Below are 17,771 nucleotides of genomic sequence, written 5' to 3' on the forward strand. Positions count from 1 at the left end.
GTCTATCCTTTTTGATGTTTCTCCATTAATATATACACAGAAATGGGTCATATTGTAGAAATAGTGGAGTTGCTGCTTACAAGTGGGGGATATGTTCCAAAGCTGGGGAAGAGGCATAAATCATATGGAGTTGATATTTTCCTTAAATCTCCAGGACCTGGCTCTTAGAAGCTCCGTAGCCAAGAGTTGTCTTAGCATTTTGTTTCTCTTCCCAATTTGGCCCTGATTTTCTTTCCTTGGGGCTGTGGAAGCCGAGGTCTGTTGTCAAAGTAGGGAAGGGTGATCAGGTAATTCTGGGGTTTCTCTGGTTTTTAAATGAAGTCTGGCTTTGCAGTTGGCGTGCAGTTAGATTTGCATGCCGTGTAACACCTACTATACTGGCCAGCCACTTGCTGGATTCAGGGTGATCCCCATGGCAGCCCCCAGAGAAATCCATCCTGTAGATGGGTGAACAGGAGACAGGGCAGAGTCTGGCTGTGTTACAGGTGGAGCAAGCCACCTGGCCCCTCTGGGCCTCTGCTTTGTCACTGTCCTTGAGTAGCCTCTCCAAGGACCTGGGGGTTCTGGAGGCTCTCCAGCCTTCATCAAAGCCCATCTGCTGTCTTTCGCAGGGTATCCTCATTACCTGGACAAAGCGATTTAAAGTGAGCGGAGTGGAGGGATCGGATGTGGTGAAGCTGCTCAACAAAGCCATCAAAAAGCGCGGGGTAACGTCTCTCTAGGCCATCTGCCTTGGTCACATGGGAGGTGTGGGGAGAAGGCTTTGTTCTAAATGGGGGGCGGCAGTAGTACATGGGAGGCATCACATGGGAGGTCGTGAAGGCCCAGGCAGGTGTGTGAGCGGTGAGGGTACTCAGTCCAGAAGGTAGACGGTGCTTGGAAACAGAGCTCTTTGAGCTGCTGTCCATAGGAGCCAGGCCTTCGGGCAGGAGGGCTGGGCTGTGCAGGGAGCGTGGTCAGGTGCAGCCGCTGTGGTTGGAGCCAGGGCACTCAGCACATAGGTGTAGAGGGGTGGTTTGCAGAGCGCTGTGGCTCTCAGTAAAATCCAGACTGAGAAGAATGTTAAGCCGGATGAGTAGGGGGACTGTGCAGTTCCTTAATTGAATCGCTGCACTCTGACCCGAGTAATGTGAGTACCAGCTGTGATGAAAGCAGCACCACCACCAGGAGAAGCGGGGGGGGGGGGGGGGGTTATGGAAACCACGTCTCTTTAAGGCATGTGCTCTGCTCCCACATGTGAGTGGACAGTGACACCCTGTAATCTGTCCCCAGGATTACGACGCCAACATTGTGGCTGTGGTGAATGACACGGTGGGGACCATGATGACCTGTGGCTATGACGACCAGCAGTGTGAAGTCGGCCTCATCATTGGTACGTTCTACGCCTTTCCTCGCCCCTTCCTTCCGCCCGTGTCTCCTCTCCGGGGCTGTGTGCTCACAGCGTCCGGTCTCGTCTCCCTCCCCCAGGCACCGGCACCAACGCGTGTTACATGGAGGAGCTGAGGCACATTGACCTGGTGGAAGGCGACGAGGGCAGGATGTGCATCAACACCGAGTGGGGGGCGTTTGGGGACGATGGCGCCCTGGAGGACATCCGCACCGAGTTTGACCGGGAGATAGACCGGGGATCTCTCAACCCTGGAAAGCAGCTGTGAGTCCCACCTTTCCATACTAGCCATAGACATGACTAAGGGGACCCCTTCACACAAGATTTGGGGTGGGAGATGAAAGGGGCAGAAAGCCAGGTGATTACAAAGGGAAGAGCCCATCAGACTCGCATTATCCATCACGGCCTTGGAGCCACACACAGCTGTGGAATTTGTAGTCTGGCTCCTGCCTACTCTGAGGTTCCGGCTTGGGGTTGCACAGAGGCTGTTCCAGTAGGTACTTAGGGTAGCTTCTGGGCAGGTAGGACAGAGAAAAGCTCTTTCCTGCCAGGGATCCATGACCCAGCAGTGGCTGGACCGGTCCAGCCTGGCCCTTCAGGAGCAGGAACAATGAGAACTGTGTTTCTCTGTGCCCGTGTTGACAGGTGAGGGAGGGCGGGTGCTCAGGTCCCAGCAGCATCCTTGGCTCCCGGGCCTGGCTCTGAATGGAACAGATTGTTTTGCTGTGTCACAGCCAGCTCTGGGTGTGCCAGCTGGGCTCCCTCAGAGGACAGGCTGGCTACCGGATATGGACCTGCCTCTTTGATCTGTTCTGTTCAGGGCTTTCTCCTGGCCCCTGGTCAACCAGAACTCAGGCCTGAATCTGGCTCAGATATGGCATCGAGTCCCAGGTTGTGGCAGCCTCTCCCCTGTAGCAGTGGGCTCAAAATGGCTGCTTCAGTCACAGAGTCCACTGCTCACACACTGCCCCGCCCAGGGGAGACGAGAGGGTGGGTCCCCTCTGTCATTGGCCAGAGCAGTGGATGAACTGATTGGTTTTAAGCTACCCAGAGCCCTCCCCTGGAGATTAGGGTGAGGTCAGTGGGGGAGGAGTGGGTTCCCCAAAGCAAATACTTCTTGGTCCTTTCGGCCGGAGGAGAACATGGATGCCAGAGATGTGATCAGTGACGAGGTCCCATGGAGAATGGCGGCATTTCAGTCCCATCATCTACTCCCTGTCATTTACCCTTCTGACCTGGGAAATGGAGAGAATGCTTCTTGGCTACTTCCTTCCCACAGGACTTAGAGATCTCCCTGAGAGAGTGATAGGGACGAAAGCCCTTTAAAAACTACAGCGTAGAGTTTTATAGGAGATTATTATATTCTTCTCATTTTAAAATCCTAACTTTTCCCCTGACTGCAGGCAGCCTTCCCTGACTGCTCCTGGGGTGTTCTCCTCCTGTTGCCCACCCTGGGGAGAGGCGTGGGGTCTGGTTGACCCTCCCTTGTTGTACAATCACACATGTGTGCATTCTTGCCTGCAGTGAGGCTGTGAGCTTGTGAGCGATGAGGCCTCCTCTCCTTCTGTGTCTGTCCCACTCCTCACGAGTTGCCCCTGTGGTGGGTACGTAGGACAGACCTGACAAGTGCCTGGGTGCTTTTCTCCTGCAGGTTTGAGAAGATGGTCAGCGGCATGTACCTGGGGGAGCTGGTTCGACTGATCCTAGTCAAGATGGCCAAGGAGGGCCTTTTATTTGAAGGGCGGATCACCCCAGAGCTGCTCACCAGAGGGAAGTTTAACACTAATGACGTCTCGGCCATCGAAAAGTAGGTGCCACCTCTTGAGGCTTTCGGGGAGGTGGGGTGGGGGGTGGAGGGGAGGTGGGGAATTGGGGCAGAAGAGCGACAGGTCCCTTCTTACCACTTGAGTTGTGGTCTGTTGGGCTTCTCCCTCAAGAGTGTCAGGGCTTTCTGGGTCCATCTCCCTCTCTTAGCTGACCCATCCTGGGCTGGTCTCCCTGCAGGCACCTAGTGTCCGCTCGTTAAAGAATGTTAGTTAGCAGCATATGCTTCGCGGATGACTTAGTTACAAAAGCAGCCTCTCATCCTTCCCTCCGCCCCCTGTACTTCTGCCCTCCCTCCCCAACAGGGTGAGATTAGAGATGATTCTAGTGGTGAACGAGGAGCTGACTGAGCCTGGGGCCTGGGCTTGGAATTCCTCCTTGGGATAGCAGGACTTGCTCCAGACTATGTTCCAGGGAACCCTAGTGACGCAATTAGGTGTTCCCCGAAGAGTGTTCTGTGGCCAATAGGGTTGGGAAATACTGCATATTTATCCTCCGTTTAGAGATTTACAGTATCATTAGCACATTAAAGAAAACCCAGTGCACTTTGGTTAATAGCCAGAAGAAGTGTTCCCTGGCACAAGTTTGAGAAACATTGGTTAACAGATGAGACAGAGCAGATAGACACAAAAGGACAGAGTGCAGCCAGCATCCTGACTGCTCCGTTTTGGCCTCAACACAAGAAAACCAGGCTTCTCTGCTGCAACTGTAATTTGCAGGCTGCCAGACCCCATGGCAGTCTGATACGGTCAGGCGCCTCCACGTCTAAAGGACTCCTGTCTTGTGGCCAGCTTCTGTGAGCCACCAGGTTCTGTTCCTGAGTCAGAAGACTCCCGGTAGCGATGGAGGGCTACCTGCTTAAAGTAAGGGCTAGCTGGGTGCTAGAAATGCCCTTGTGTGCCTGCACAAACCGGTCATTCCCTCTTCCCCTGCCGTGGTCCTGGAAATTCAGAGAGAGCCAGTAGCTTCATAGCGCTGGCTCCTGGGAGAAGACGCGCATCTTTGGGGTGAGAGGAGGAAGCCGATGGAAGTGGAAAGTTTCTCGGGACCTGCCCTTCTGCCACATCATGTATTGGTGTCTGTCCTAGGATCACTCTCCTCTGGGAGCGATTGGTACAGAGCTACAATAAAGCAGGGAGCATGTGACTGAGTTTCCAACCATCTTTCTTCTCACGTCTCCTGGGGAGGGGAGCAGGAGGAGGCTCATGGCTTGTCTTCAGTCACTGACAAAGTCAGGAAATGCCTGCCTGCCATTTGGCTGCATCTGGTGTTGGCTCTTTGGTGACCAAGAAACAAAACCCCACTTGAATTAGCTCAAAAACACCACATATATTGTAATAAAGGCTATCTCAGAAAAACTTATTAAACACATCCTGCCACGGCAGGTGTCATAAGCATTGTCTTTAAAATCAGGAGCACGACTGTATCACCTGTTTCTGTTCAGCATTGTCCTGGAGTCCTGGCTAATGTTGAATAGAATAAGGAAAAAAGAAAAAGAAATTGCAGCCATCAGAGTAAAAAAAGAGGAGGTAAAACTGTCCTTATTTGCAGATGGTAATTGTCTGTATGAAACACCAAAACACATCTAGACAAGTAAATGGGATGATAACAGGAGAGGTTAGGAAGATGTCTGGAAACACGATACAAAAGTCAATTACATTTCTATATATTGGCAATAATTAAGTACGTATATATGTTTAAAATAAACCTTTTAGACTATTTTTAGATTTACAGAAAAGTTGCCAGGAGAGTGCAGAGTGGTCTCACAATCCCTCACTTAGTTTTCCCCATGGTTAACATCTTTCATTATTATGGTACTTTAAAGAAAAAAACGGAGAATGTAATATATTTTGAAAAGACACCATCTATAATAATAACAAAACTATAAAGTACCTTGGAATGAATCCAACAATAGATATACAAAGTATGGATGCAAAAATTAAATTTTGACTGGAAAACATCAAGGAAGAATGCGTAAGCATCCAGGGGCAACTCACAGACTCAAAGAGCAGTGATTCCCGCGGGCCCCCTGACACCGAGCCCTGGGGTGGACGCAGCTGGCTTTCTCCCTGTTCAGAGGCCATGTGGTCTCACCTCTACTTCTCTTCCAGGTGCATGTCATAACCTGGCATAGTACAATTTTTTTCTTGTACTACCTGGTATTTCTTATGGAGGAAAACCCTTCTCACGTTTTTTTTCAGGCATTTGACTGTCTTAATACCATCATGCACACAGTGAAAGGAGTTCGCCTTTCCAGGACCTTTGAACCTCAGTGCTTTGCACTGTCTCGTGAGGTCCTTAACTCACACGTATTGGCCTCTCACCTCACAGGAATAAAGAAGGCCTCCACAATGCCAAAGAGATCCTGACCCGCCTGGGCGTGGAGCCGTCTGACGACGACTGTGTTGCCGTCCAGCACGTGTGCACCATTGTGTCGTTTCGCTCTGCCAACCTGGTGGCAGCCACGCTGGGCACCATCCTGAATCGCCTTCGAAATAACAAGGGCACCCCCAGGCTGCGGACCACGGTTGGTGTCGACGGGTCTCTTTACAAGACACACCCACAGTGAGTCTGCCCTTTGCTCTAATCGGCACTCGGTCCCGTCAGGGTTAAGGACCTTCTCCAGAGGTCAGACGTTTGCACCCAGTGAAAGGCTTTTTTTTTTTTTCTTTTCTTTTTTTTTGGCCGACAAGACGATGCCTAGTTCTGGGCAGAAAGGTCAGATTTGCCCACTCGGGAGGTATCCGGCCCTCAGCCATTTCTCGCTGGTATTGTTTCTATGCTTCACTGTCATCTCTCCTCATTTCAAAGGTCTTGTTAGAGATTTCTCTAGCTGTCAGGAGCGCTGGGTGGAATGTGTCTGTAGCTTTAGTTCTCTCACTTGTCTGCATTTCTTCAAGGGCCTTCATTCTCACTGTAGTTTGAGTCACAGGGGCAGTGCCCACATTCCCGATTTAGACGCTCCTGTGCAAGTCCCCCAAACCTTCCGACATTACCTTTTTAAACGGGCAACTTGTCGACACTTTGCCCTTGAGAGCCACACCGAGCTATACGTTGTAAGTCGTCCCCATTGATGATGAGGCCTTCATCGTCACGCTGCCTTCCTGTCTACTGGGTGCTTGTTGGGCGCCTTAGCTTCAAAAGCCTTCTGTGGCCACTGTGAACATGCTTGTGCCCTGTGAAAAGGCTAGAGATGAATGCTCAGACTTCATATGCTACGTTTGAACAATAACTGCCTGTGACATGACTTTTGTACAGGACTCTGATACTTTCTCCACTGGATATATGATGTGCATACACACACTGTACCTCCACACCCAGTTCTAGTGACAGTTAAACGAACATTGACTTAAATTGAGATAGTTCTGTGTTGCTGAGGGGATAGGCTTTGAGCTAGTTAGATGTTATTATCTGCCAGGGCCATATTTTATTTTCTTATATACTGAAAGTGAAAGTAGCAATTCTTGAAGTGAAAGTAGCAATCTTTTGGTGGGGGTGGGGGCGGGGATTTCTTGGCAATTTTTTTTTTTTGACAAGAAAACTTAGAGATTCGCAATATCACATTAAAATTTTTTTTAAATTGTGGTAAAATACAGATACATACAATTTATTATCTTAACCATTTTTGAGCGTACAGTTCAGTAGTGTTCAGTACATTCACGCTGTTGAGCGGCCGTCACCATCAGCCATCTCCAGAACTCCTCATCTCCAACATCACCTTTAAAAAATTACTTTGGTTAAATGTTTCTTATTTCAGAAGTAGCATCTATTTGGTATAGCAACTTAAATAATTCAAAAAGTTACGAAGAGAATGGAAGCCATTTTTAATCCCACCCCCTGGAGTTGACCCCTGATAATGGGCTCTGGTTTCTTCGTTTCCTTTGGTCGTTTCCTTTGGCAGGCAGCCTTCCATACTTACAACAAACCACAAACTTGGAAGAAGTTCTGTGTCTCCCTGAGTCCTGTCCTAAAGTCCTCTTCTAGCCACTGAAAAAATGGCCAGACTCTTGAGGGAGGGCGAAGGGCCAAATGGAAAAAAAAAAAGAGTGATTATTTATTGAGCCCTCTTTCCTCAGTACCAGTTACTAATCTCAGCATTTAATGAATTCACTTAGTTTCTATCACATCACTGTCAGCCAAATACTGGCATCCTCATTGACTCCAAGGTTAAGTAACGGGCCCAAGGTCACCTGATGTGGAAGTGGTGGATTCACTCACCATTGTCACCTGATCTGACTTTCAAGCACTGGGCCATTGACCACTATCTCCTTGTCATGGTGGAGGTCAAAATCCTTTTTGGACCCTGAATTTCTGTATTCCATACTCATATATTAACAAGGATCCTTTCTATGTGTGACTGTGGACGATCTTATTTTTGCTTTTCACTTGTCTGCATTTGTTAACTCTTCTCAGTGGATGTGTATGACTTGTATAATGAGAAAAGCAATTGTAGAAAATGGAATTAAAATGTGAGCAAAGAAAGAAAGCGGTACCAGAGTTTCCTGAGAGATGGCTCAGTGCAGCTGTTGTGCTCCCCCCTTCTCCCCGCCCCCCAGGTATGCCCGGCGTTTCCACAAGACTCTGAGGCGCTTGGTGCCTGACTCTGATGTACGTTTCCTCCTCTCGGAGAGTGGCAGCGGCAAGGGGGCTGCCATGGTGACGGCCGTGGCCTACCGCCTGGCTGAGCAGCACCGGCAAATAGAAGAGACCCTGGCCCACTTCCGCCTCACCAAGGAAATGCTGCTGGAGGTGAAGAGGAGGATGAGGACTGAGATGGACCTGGGGCTGCAGAAGCAGACAAACGATAAGGCTGTAGTCAAGATGCTGCCCTCCTTCGTCCGGAGTACTCCAGACGGGACTGGTGAGGGCCTCTCCTCTGTTGGGGGCCAACATGCCTTTCCCGTTTCTCATACCAATGACCCAGTCACAGTGGGGCAGCAGGGAGGCTGGCTTCTCCAGTGGATGCATTTACACTTGGGTTGCATGATTTGGGGAAGAGCTAGCAACTCACCAAACTCTCTTTTCCATGTTTACCACTGACTTGCCTCGTGTGTGACTCAGAGCAGTTGCCTTCCCCTGGGCGGGCCTCTCGGGCAAGCGCCATCTCTCAAACCACAGAATTAGAGAGTGATCTTAAAAGAAGGAAGCTGGGCAAATCCCGCAGCACTGAGATGATAGAGGTTCTCTCACAAACTTTAACCAGCAGAAGGATAAACACCCATGCACCCTTCCTAGGCCTAACAGGGTGGCGTTAGGTGGTCAGGGGCCTGGGGATTTTGACCCCCAGGCAGATTGGAGAACAAAGTTCAGTCCTTAATGCTGACCTTGCTGGTCCTCACTGGAGCTGACCACTATGGGGACTCGGAAGGGCTTCTCAGGTGGGTGTAATGAATGTTTGTGATACGATACGAGTATGTCCTATGTGTTAAGTTACCTTAGATTATTGCATTATAAGCCACCCTGAAACTTAGTGGCTTAAAGCAGCAGCCATTCATTACTGCTCATGGGTCTGTGGGTTAGCAATTTGTTACTGCTCACCTGGCTAGGCTCGCCCGACCTCTGCTGGGCTCATTCATGTGTCTGCAGGCACATGGGTCAGCTGGGGGGCTGCCTTGACATGTCCAGCAGTTGGCTAGCTCTCAGCTGGGGTGCAGGAAGGCCTAGTCATGTGTCTCATCCTCCAGCCACTGGACTTGTTCATGTGGTAGCAACAGGGTCCATGAGGGAGAGGGAAGAACTTCAAAGCCTCTTGGAAGCCGAGGCTGGGCATGGCTCAGCTTTGCTCTTGTTACACTCTGCTGGCCAAAGCAAGTCTCATAGACTGGGCCAAATTCAGGGGGAGGCGAAATAGACTCCATCTTTCGATGGGAAGAACTGCAAAGTCACTTTGCAAAGATGCATGGGGAGTAATTGTGGCCATTTTTGCAAACACTCTACACACTGACATATAGTATTAATTTTTATATGAGGTTCCCTAAAATCAGGTCATTGTTGCCAAGCTTTTTAGTAACCCTGGTGAAGTTTGTTTGTTTACTGTGACAAGTGGTTCATCCTTGGGGCCTTTTGTTCTTCTAGTGTGGCGCAAAGGTTGTGGTGGTCAGTGAGTTAGTATCTGCCCCTCTCAGCCTGAGCTACGTGCTGGAGGAAAAACTTATAGCTTCTCCCCGTTATTTAATATGGGGGTTTCGCCCTTGAAAGTCTGGAGTCTTGGGGTCCCTGGCTGCCAAGAGTCACTTAGGTGTTTTTGATATTCTTTATGTTCTTGACTACAACAGAGCATGGTGACTTCTTGGCCTTGGATCTTGGAGGAACAAATTTCCGTGTCCTGCTGGTGAAAATCCGTAGTGGGAAAAAGAGGACGGTGGAAATGCACAATAAGATCTATGCCATTCCTGTTGAAATCATGCAGGGCACTGGGGAAGAGGTGAGACAGCTTTGCTTTTCCACCACTGTGGCATGTATGTGTCACACACACAGCCAGTGGCATTGGTCTTCCCCAAAACCTGCCATGTGATGTCCGCAGCCGAGCAGTTGTGTCCTTATGGCCTGAAAGCATGGTACTTTTAGCCATGCTGAGCTTATGATGCTTGGGGCTGTGAAGATCCTGGAGAGGGGCACTCGATCTGCGTGTGTCAGGGTGTGTGTCTGTGTGGGTGTGCACGTGTGTATTTGTACGTGTGCACTGAACATGTGAAACCAGAGAACTCACGGGAAATCCCTTCTGTTTTCCTAAAGCTATTTGACCACATCGTCTCCTGCATCTCTGATTTCCTGGACTACATGGGGATCAAAGGCCCCAGAATGCCTCTGGGCTTCACGTTCTCCTTCCCCTGCAAGCAGACAAGTTTGGATGCGGTGAGTGTCTTTCCTCCAGGAGTCAGACACTGGGCAGCGCCGACTGTCCCATGGCCAGCATGGGCTGGCTCTGAGGCCTCCTCCAGCCTCATGTCAGCCCTTGGCATCAGGGACGGCTCAGATGTCACAGTGGGTTGACCCAAGCTTCATGCCACACCCTCCAATACAGCTTAAGACTCTTATCATATAAAGCATTTACCTCTTCTGGGAAGCCTTCCTGTTCTCTAGACAAAAAGAATCCCACCCTTCTCTGTGTTCCCTGTTCTTTCTAATGTTGCCCTATGATAGCCCTTTTTAGTTATTAGTGATTGTGTCGCATGCACCTGAGCAAAGACCTGTGTTTCCTACATGCTGTAGTACAGAGTTCTATCAGAGGACATACGTCATAAATGTTTGTTCAATAAATGGGATGAAACGGTCCCAGGTCAGGGCTTGAGCATCTGCTGAGTACTAAGAGCTGGGTCCAGAGCTAAAGGTTCCAGTTCCTGTCCTCAGGGAGCCCCCAGTCTGGAGGACCGCAGCCCCACACCAGCAGCGCCAGCACAGCACTGAGGGCTGTCGGTGGGGGCCAGGGCATATTCTTTGCAGAGGGAACGTATTCTGCAGAGTCATGGAGGCAAGACCAAGCCTGTCCTGCTGGAAGAGCCACAGGTGCCTCTGTATGTCACAGGGAGGAGGCCCCGCAGGTGACATCACACAGGACCTGAGGCCAGCGTTTGAGGCATATGACTGGCAGAACTAGGGAATCTAGGTAGGGCCACCCGCCTCTGCAAGCCAGTCACAGTGCTGACTGGGGGCTTTTTTCCTTTTAAGGCCTTTTAGCTCTCAGCAGGGGGTTCCATATAAACTTGTTTGCACTTCACTTAATACTGTCATCATAGTGAGTACACACCCAACTCGCGTGTAAAGCTGTAGTCCAGTCAAACCTAAAGTTTACTTTAGGTAGTAACAGTGTTATTAAAAATTGGCTTTTCTCCACTTATATAATTGGCAGATTGTTCTTCAGGGGAACTCGTTGGTTACACCAGGGGCAGCACCTTTAACCTTCTATGCCTCAGTTTCTCCACCCATGATGTGGGGATTATAAACCAGACTGCTGTGAGGGCAGTGAGGAGGCGCCAGGCCTGTGGAGGACTATTTGTTTTATGGGTTTGTGCCTCAGTTATTCCAGGATAGTCTCGCTGTAAATTCTCAGCCGAGCTTTACTCAGGAAGGAGGGAATGTTGTGTTCTTCTCAACATGGCTAATTACACAGGACTTCCTGGCACCTTTCCTGTTTCAGGGAATCTTGATCACCTGGACGAAGGGATTTAAGGCCACGGATTGCGTGGGACACGATGTAGCCACCTTACTAAGGGATGCGATCAAAAGGAGAGAGGTAACGGTTCAAAGGATGTTTTTAACAGGCTTTACTGGGCTTTTGGGTTATAAAAATCCTACTCGCTGGTCATAAACAATTCAAACACTACAGAAGCCTGTGCCCTGGATAAAACGTTTCCCCAACGATCAGCAAGAAAACACAGGTGAACAATTTCGTTAAATAATAGTTTGTTTAAAAAGGTAAAATCATGACTCTTCCCGACAGATTGAAAAAGAGAAAAGCAAACCCTCCCTCAGTCAGGCTTTGGTGTTCTCCTGTTGGACACAAACAGTGTCACAAACATCACAGCTGCTCCGTGACTGTGACGGAACTGGCCAAGGCTGAGCGTGCTTCATAATCACTGCAGAGCTCAGCACACAGAGCATTGCCCCGCTTCCTAGCAGACCCAACCCATAGCAAAGCCCCGTTTCTCTGAACCCGGCCTGAAACCATCAGCCCAGGCTCAACTCCTCTAACCAGGGCTCTCTCACACTTTCTGAGACGCCCCACGGGATGTGTTCTCCCCGGTCGCAACCCGTCTGTAGCCCGGCTTTGTTCCACTACAGGTGTCTTTCCATTTGTGTTTGGCTGGAGAGCACTGACCAAATATAAAATGCACAATTCTGAGATTTTATTTAACTCACGCACTATTAGGGAATCAGGAAGAAGTTAAAAAAAAAATTTTTCAAACATCTCCAATTCAAAAGAGCAGACAAATGCAGAGGCAATCTGGAAGGCTGAAATGAATGCGTTTAAAAGGGGTTGAAAACACCTGGAAGAGTATGCTGGACGGCAGCTAATGTTTCATTGAAAAGAAACCTGATGATCTGTTTTGGCCCATTCACAACTCTTTTTTTTATTTCATTTTTTTATTATTTTTAAAATTCCTTCTCAGAACACTTAACGCTAGGGTTCTTCCAACTTCCCATGAACATACCAACAGACATACACACAATTTTTTTTTTAATGGGAATCATACCGTGTATGCTGTAGGACACCTTGCTTTTCTTTCCCATTTACTTTGAAAAAGGCATCTTTTCATGTCACTACGTACAGACCAACCCCATTCTTTTTCTCAGCCATATAGGATTCCCATGTTTGCTCGACCTGTGCTTCACACAGCCCCTTTGGATCTACATGTGGGTTGTTTCTGGCTCATGCAAGTCATGCAGTAAATATCTTTATACATGGATGTCTGTACCTGCGAGGCTATTTCTGAAGGACAGATTCTGAGAACTGGCTTTGGTATTTTCATTTTGCCCTCTGAAAGGCTGTAACACCTGAAGCGCACAAGAGACAGAGCTATTGCCAATGTCCCTTGTCTTTTCTCCAGGCTGTGTCTAATATTCAATACCATCTATGCAATGGAATACTTCTTTTCTTTAGATCTCAACCTTCACATACATTAATAGATGTTTAGTGAGTGAAGGAGCATTTAATTGCCTTTTATACGCTGGTAAGAAAACGATTTCACTGCTGTGAGCGGCCAACCAACGACTGGTGACCGACAGCCTCAGCCTGGGACGGGGCGAAGGGTGGTGCAAGGCTCACAATACCAGCCTGGGCCAGGGAGCTGTGTCCTACACAACTAGACTGAGAAACCGCGGCTTGAACTGGGGGTGGGGGTGGGGGGGTTGGGAAGAAAGGGAGTAAAAAAAAAAACGATTTCAGATGATGCCCAGTGGCTTTCTGCCTGTAGTACAGCCAGGCAAACCTGCAGAGTTCAAGCCAGGCAGCGCTGTCCCTGCCCTGAAGCTAAAGCTGTGACCCTTTCTTTCTGAAGGAGTTTGACCTGGACGTGGTGGCTGTCGTCAATGACACGGTGGGCACCATGATGACCTGCGCCTATGAGGAGCCCACCTGTGAGGTCGGACTCATCGTAGGTGGGTGTTCTGGAAGGTGTCTCCCCTCGGGGCAAGGAAGGCTGGGTTTTCCTGGTTTGTGGGGCCTTCAAGCCTCAGCCCTCTGTGTGTGACACTATATCTGTCAGTACTGTCCCCTTACCACCTCCCTCCAGAGTTGCATCCTGGACTAAGGCTACAGAGCCCTCCTGGGCTCTCCCCTCCCCAACACCCACCACGTTGACTGTGACCAGACTGTCAAGAATGGAGCTTTCCAGTGTCCATGAAAAACCATCCAGCCTAAGAGAACGCATATAAGAGTTTATTTGAGCCAAACTGACAGTTGCCAGGAAGCAAAATCTCAATGGATTGAGAAAATGCTTCGCAAAATGGCGGTTTGCAGCTTATTATATATGTAGAATCAAAGGAGGAGGGTTACATGAAATCCATTGGTGGTAGATTAGGAGGGTGGGAGAAAGCAAAGCTGGGGTGGGGGAGGAATCTCTGGGATTGGATACAAGTAAATTGGAGAGACAGGTACTTCTTCTACATAGGCGGGTACAGGATAGTTAATAGTTCACTTTTTACAGCACGTAGAGATGTAATCAGGAGACAAGAATAAGAATGTGGGATTCTGTAGTTTCCTGCTCTGGTCTGGAAAAAGGGATTACTGACATTCCAGGGATGTTATCTGAGGCGCAGACAGATAATAGGCAGGCTCACTTAAGGTAGAGATCGACCTTATCAAGGAAGCTTCGGGCTAAAGATATGACTTGCCGCCATGGCCCACCTTAGTTAGGCATTTTTATGTACACACCATCCTCTGTGGTTATTTTCAGTCTCCTGAGCGTGTCAGGTTGAATATGGGGCCCCTTTTTTGTCCACACCAGGAATGAGGACCCAAGTGGCTCCCAGGGCTTGGGTGGATGGGGTGGGAGTACCTGGAACCGGCCTGACCTACAGGGCAACTCTATTGGGCTTGTGTGGAGAAGCTGCAGGCAGGTATTGCAAGCCTGCAGCTGGGAAGGAAGAGGAGCCCTGCTCCCCTCCTGACTGGGGCAAAGGGCCAGAGAGGAGTCAGGAGGGCCATTTTGCCTTTCGCAGCCACTGTTCAGGTCCCAGGCACGGAAGGGCTTGCAGAAGGGTTATGTGTTGGCTGTGCAGGTTGTTCCCTCACAGTCCAAGCATATTAGGTGCTTGGGCCTTGAGAGCACGTCATTCCAGAAGCATATTGATTTGGACTACTATGAATAAAACCATTTGCATAATTGAGCCTCGTGTCGGGATGCTGGGAAAAGGCCCCCTTTCTTAGCCAACGTCTGCAGACCCTACCTGGATGGGAAGGAGTGGCTCCCTGCTGCATGGACCTTTTACTGAGAGTCCGGGAGATGGGATCAGGCCTCAGTAGGCTGCCTTCCTGGTGCCAGGAAGACCTTTTCATTTGTTACACCACTTTTGGCTCCTGTAGGAATTCAAAAAAATAGGGAGCAGCTCCAGGTGAAAGGTTTTGGGGTGCCTGGCTTTGGGGCTTCTTTGTTGTTTCTTCCTTTTTTTTTTTTGCAAAGCTTTGTTTCTCTATCCAACCCCTCCCTTTCTTCTTATGAATGGGCTTAGGTGTGAAATGCAAAGCAAGAATGACACAGCACATTCTCTACTTCCAGACCAGGCCTCGCCATCCTGCCTGGGAGGTCAGGCCCCGGCAGTTCAGGGCAGCCCAATGAGCTGTTCCTGGCACTGGGTGGCTGTGGGAGGGCGGGGTCCTGCACAGCTCTAGCTGCGTGCGAAGCCACTTGTTCCTTCCCTATCCATTGATCTCTTTGCTCAGAACGCCCATGGGCAAGAGGAGGGTTTTACATATTTTGGCTTTCTTTGTACCCCCTTCAATTTCTGGGTCTCTTCTTTTCTCAGTTTTACACTTTAGGAGAAAGGGAGTCGAGACAACAAATAACAAAAAGAATCCAGTTGCACAGCCAGAAGCATCTGCACATTCTGCTGAAGTTTCTTTAAAGGCTATGAAAATGACCAAAGCCCTTTTGGTCCAGCAGCTAAGGATGTCCTGGTGTCTCCTTAATGATGTTGAAAGACATTGACATCTCACCTAGGATGGATTGATGGTGCTCTAGGGCCTTGCTAGTAAAAGTGTGGTCCATGGGCCAGCAGCCTCAGCACCACCTGTGTCTTGGTTTAGAAGTAACCTCAGGTCTTTTGCAGAATGGGAAGGATTTCATGGGACTCTATAAAGTAGGAGAGCAAGAAAAGGTTTATTGAAAGATAGGCAGAGAGAGAGAGAGTTCTGTTTGGAACAGAAATACTGGCAAAAGGAGTTTTGCCAGGGCAGAGTCTAATGGAGACAGCGACAGAAGGTTTCTGTTTAGCTGCAGTTTTATATTTTTCCATGCAGTATGTAGTGTGCTTCTCAGCTTGCAGGGGGGCTGCTATTACAATGGTCTTCTGGGAACTGTCCCCACCTATGCTGGATGTCAGTTTGCAGGTGCAGTGCTAGCCAGGGGATTCAGAGCCAATGGTTAATTTTTAAGTTCATTCCTGCTAGCTCACAAGCTTGCTCCTGTTAATTCTTTGCTTGTCTCATCGACCCATGTGCTTGTTAGAAATGCAGAATCTCAGGCCCCACCCCAGACCGCCTGAGTCAATATCTGCATCTTACCTTAATAGGCTCCCAGGTGATTCAGGAGCATATTTAAAATATCCGTGTGAAGGACTCCTTGGTTAGTGGGTTGGCTTTTAAATTTCCAATCCGTTCACTGAGACAAGGCCAGTAACCACAAGCGTGGATGTCGTGGCAATTAAAACTGCTGTGAAAGTTTTAGACCACTTTCTCTCCATTTCTATACTTAACTCCTCGTAGATGTGAACAGCAAACAGTTTGTGGTCCCATCTGGTCCTTGGGGGGCCACAGTCTGAGTAGCTGTGCTCTGGGGAGTTCACGGATGGAAATCAACTTCTGAGCCCCTGGAATTCATTTGTCAGATTGTGTGGGTGTACCCAGGGAAATGGTCCTTTTCTCAGAATCATCACATTTTCAAAAAGGTCTGTGATACCAAAATAGTGAGGAATCATCCCTTTAGAAAGGTTCCCTTGAAATGCTCAGGACACTGTCCTAAAGTGTCTAACTGTGGGCTTCATTCTGGAACACTTAGGAGAGTTGATTGAGCAGGCAGAGCCCGTGACCATCTTTTATAAGAAAAGCGGACATTTGTGGTATGGTAGTAGACAACCTCCCAATATAATATTATACATATACATGTATACACACACACGTATTAGTATGTATATGTATATATGTGTAGCTAGAAAGAGGAAGAGGGAGAGAGAGAGAGATGATGTCTTCATATAAAGTAAGTAATCACGCTCTCTGGATGGTTTAACTCTGACTTCCCTTTTGTATTTTGAGGTTTTCCTGGAAAACATTGGGAAAAGGAAAGCTATTACTTTGTTCATCTCAAAAATGTACCCCTATCTGTGGAATCGCAGGCCACAGACCTAGTTGCATTCATTTTCCCCCTGCTGTATTCCAGGGACTGGCAGCAATGCCTGCTACATGGAAGAAATGAAGAACGTGGAGATGCTGGAGGGGAACCAGGGGCGAATGTGTATCAATATGGAGTGGGGTGCCTTTGGGGACAACGGGTGTCTGGATGATATCAGAACCAACTATGACCGACTGGTGGATGAATATTCTTTAAACGCTGGGAAACAAAGGTAATTCTGCCTATTGGAGGAGACACGTAAGGCGGTCAGTTTGGGCAGGGCATGTGGCTGCATTCTGCCTGTTACAATTAAAGAAGTTTCTAGTAGGAAGAGTCTGGACATAGGCTTAGAGACTGGTCCCTCCTTCGGTTCCCTCCTGACCTTGGCTTTTGGCCCAAGGAGAGCAGAGAATGGGGGATGGGACCCTGCCATCTAGTAAGTGGGTACTAGAGGGCCCAGGTTGATGTCCTGTCCAGGTGCCTACTCTGGGGACAGAGTGGGTATGGCCACACTACTTACCTCAGTGACCCAGTTCATTCTGGAGCCTTTTGGCCTTCCTCTTGGTCTTTTTCTTCCCCATCAGTCTAATACAAACCGCTTGGTCAGTAGGTTTTTGTCGTGTTTAGTGAGAATAGAACACACTTGACCTGCAGTTGTCAAAGGGCAAGGGAAGTTCGGACATGGTCAGTTGGGGTAGGGATGGGGTGAGGCAGAGGCTCGGCTCAATTCATCTTCCCACAGTGGGCCTCCCACTCCACCTAGTGGCTGTTTGGAGCTTTGCAGCTTGGATCTCAGGGACCCTCCCTGAGACAGCAGTGTCCCCTCCTTCCCAGCATAAAGACAGATGACCTCTTGTCTCAAGCTCCCAGGATTCAGGCCACCCTCTGACATCACGAGGACGAGTAGGTCTCAGCCATGTTCCCAGGAGCAGAAAGAGGGGCTAAGTAGTACCTCCCAAATATAAGTTGTTCTCCAACCACCCGCAAGATTTTTGCCTTTTCCAAATACTACCTGT

The 17,771-nt window shown here is 49.0% G+C and overlaps 1 protein-coding gene across 2 annotated transcripts in view; it reads left to right on the forward strand.

Annotated features, from left to right (window-relative positions):
• The window catches only part of HK1 (hexokinase 1), a 61,935-nt gene that overhangs the window by 37,985 nt on the left and 6,179 nt on the right, over positions 1-17,771 (forward strand). For both annotated transcript variants that reach the window (XM_019731719.2, XM_019731720.2), the window contains exons 5-15: positions 612-707; positions 1,273-1,372; positions 1,468-1,651; positions 3,039-3,194; positions 5,543-5,776; positions 7,768-8,072; positions 9,487-9,635; positions 9,947-10,066; positions 11,349-11,444; positions 13,210-13,309; positions 16,804-16,987. In XM_019731719.2, the coding sequence (XP_019587278.1) occupies positions 612-707; positions 1,273-1,372; positions 1,468-1,651; positions 3,039-3,194; positions 5,543-5,776; positions 7,768-8,072; positions 9,487-9,635; positions 9,947-10,066; positions 11,349-11,444; positions 13,210-13,309; positions 16,804-16,987 (1,724 nt within the window). The remainder of the gene's footprint in view (positions 1-611; positions 708-1,272; positions 1,373-1,467; positions 1,652-3,038; positions 3,195-5,542; positions 5,777-7,767; positions 8,073-9,486; positions 9,636-9,946; positions 10,067-11,348; positions 11,445-13,209; positions 13,310-16,803; positions 16,988-17,771) is intronic.

Source organism: Rhinolophus sinicus, linkage group LG07 (genome assembly GCF_036562045.2).
Source record: "Rhinolophus sinicus isolate RSC01 linkage group LG07, ASM3656204v1, whole genome shotgun sequence".
Classification (NCBI taxonomy): domain Eukaryota; kingdom Metazoa; phylum Chordata; class Mammalia; order Chiroptera; family Rhinolophidae; genus Rhinolophus; species Rhinolophus sinicus.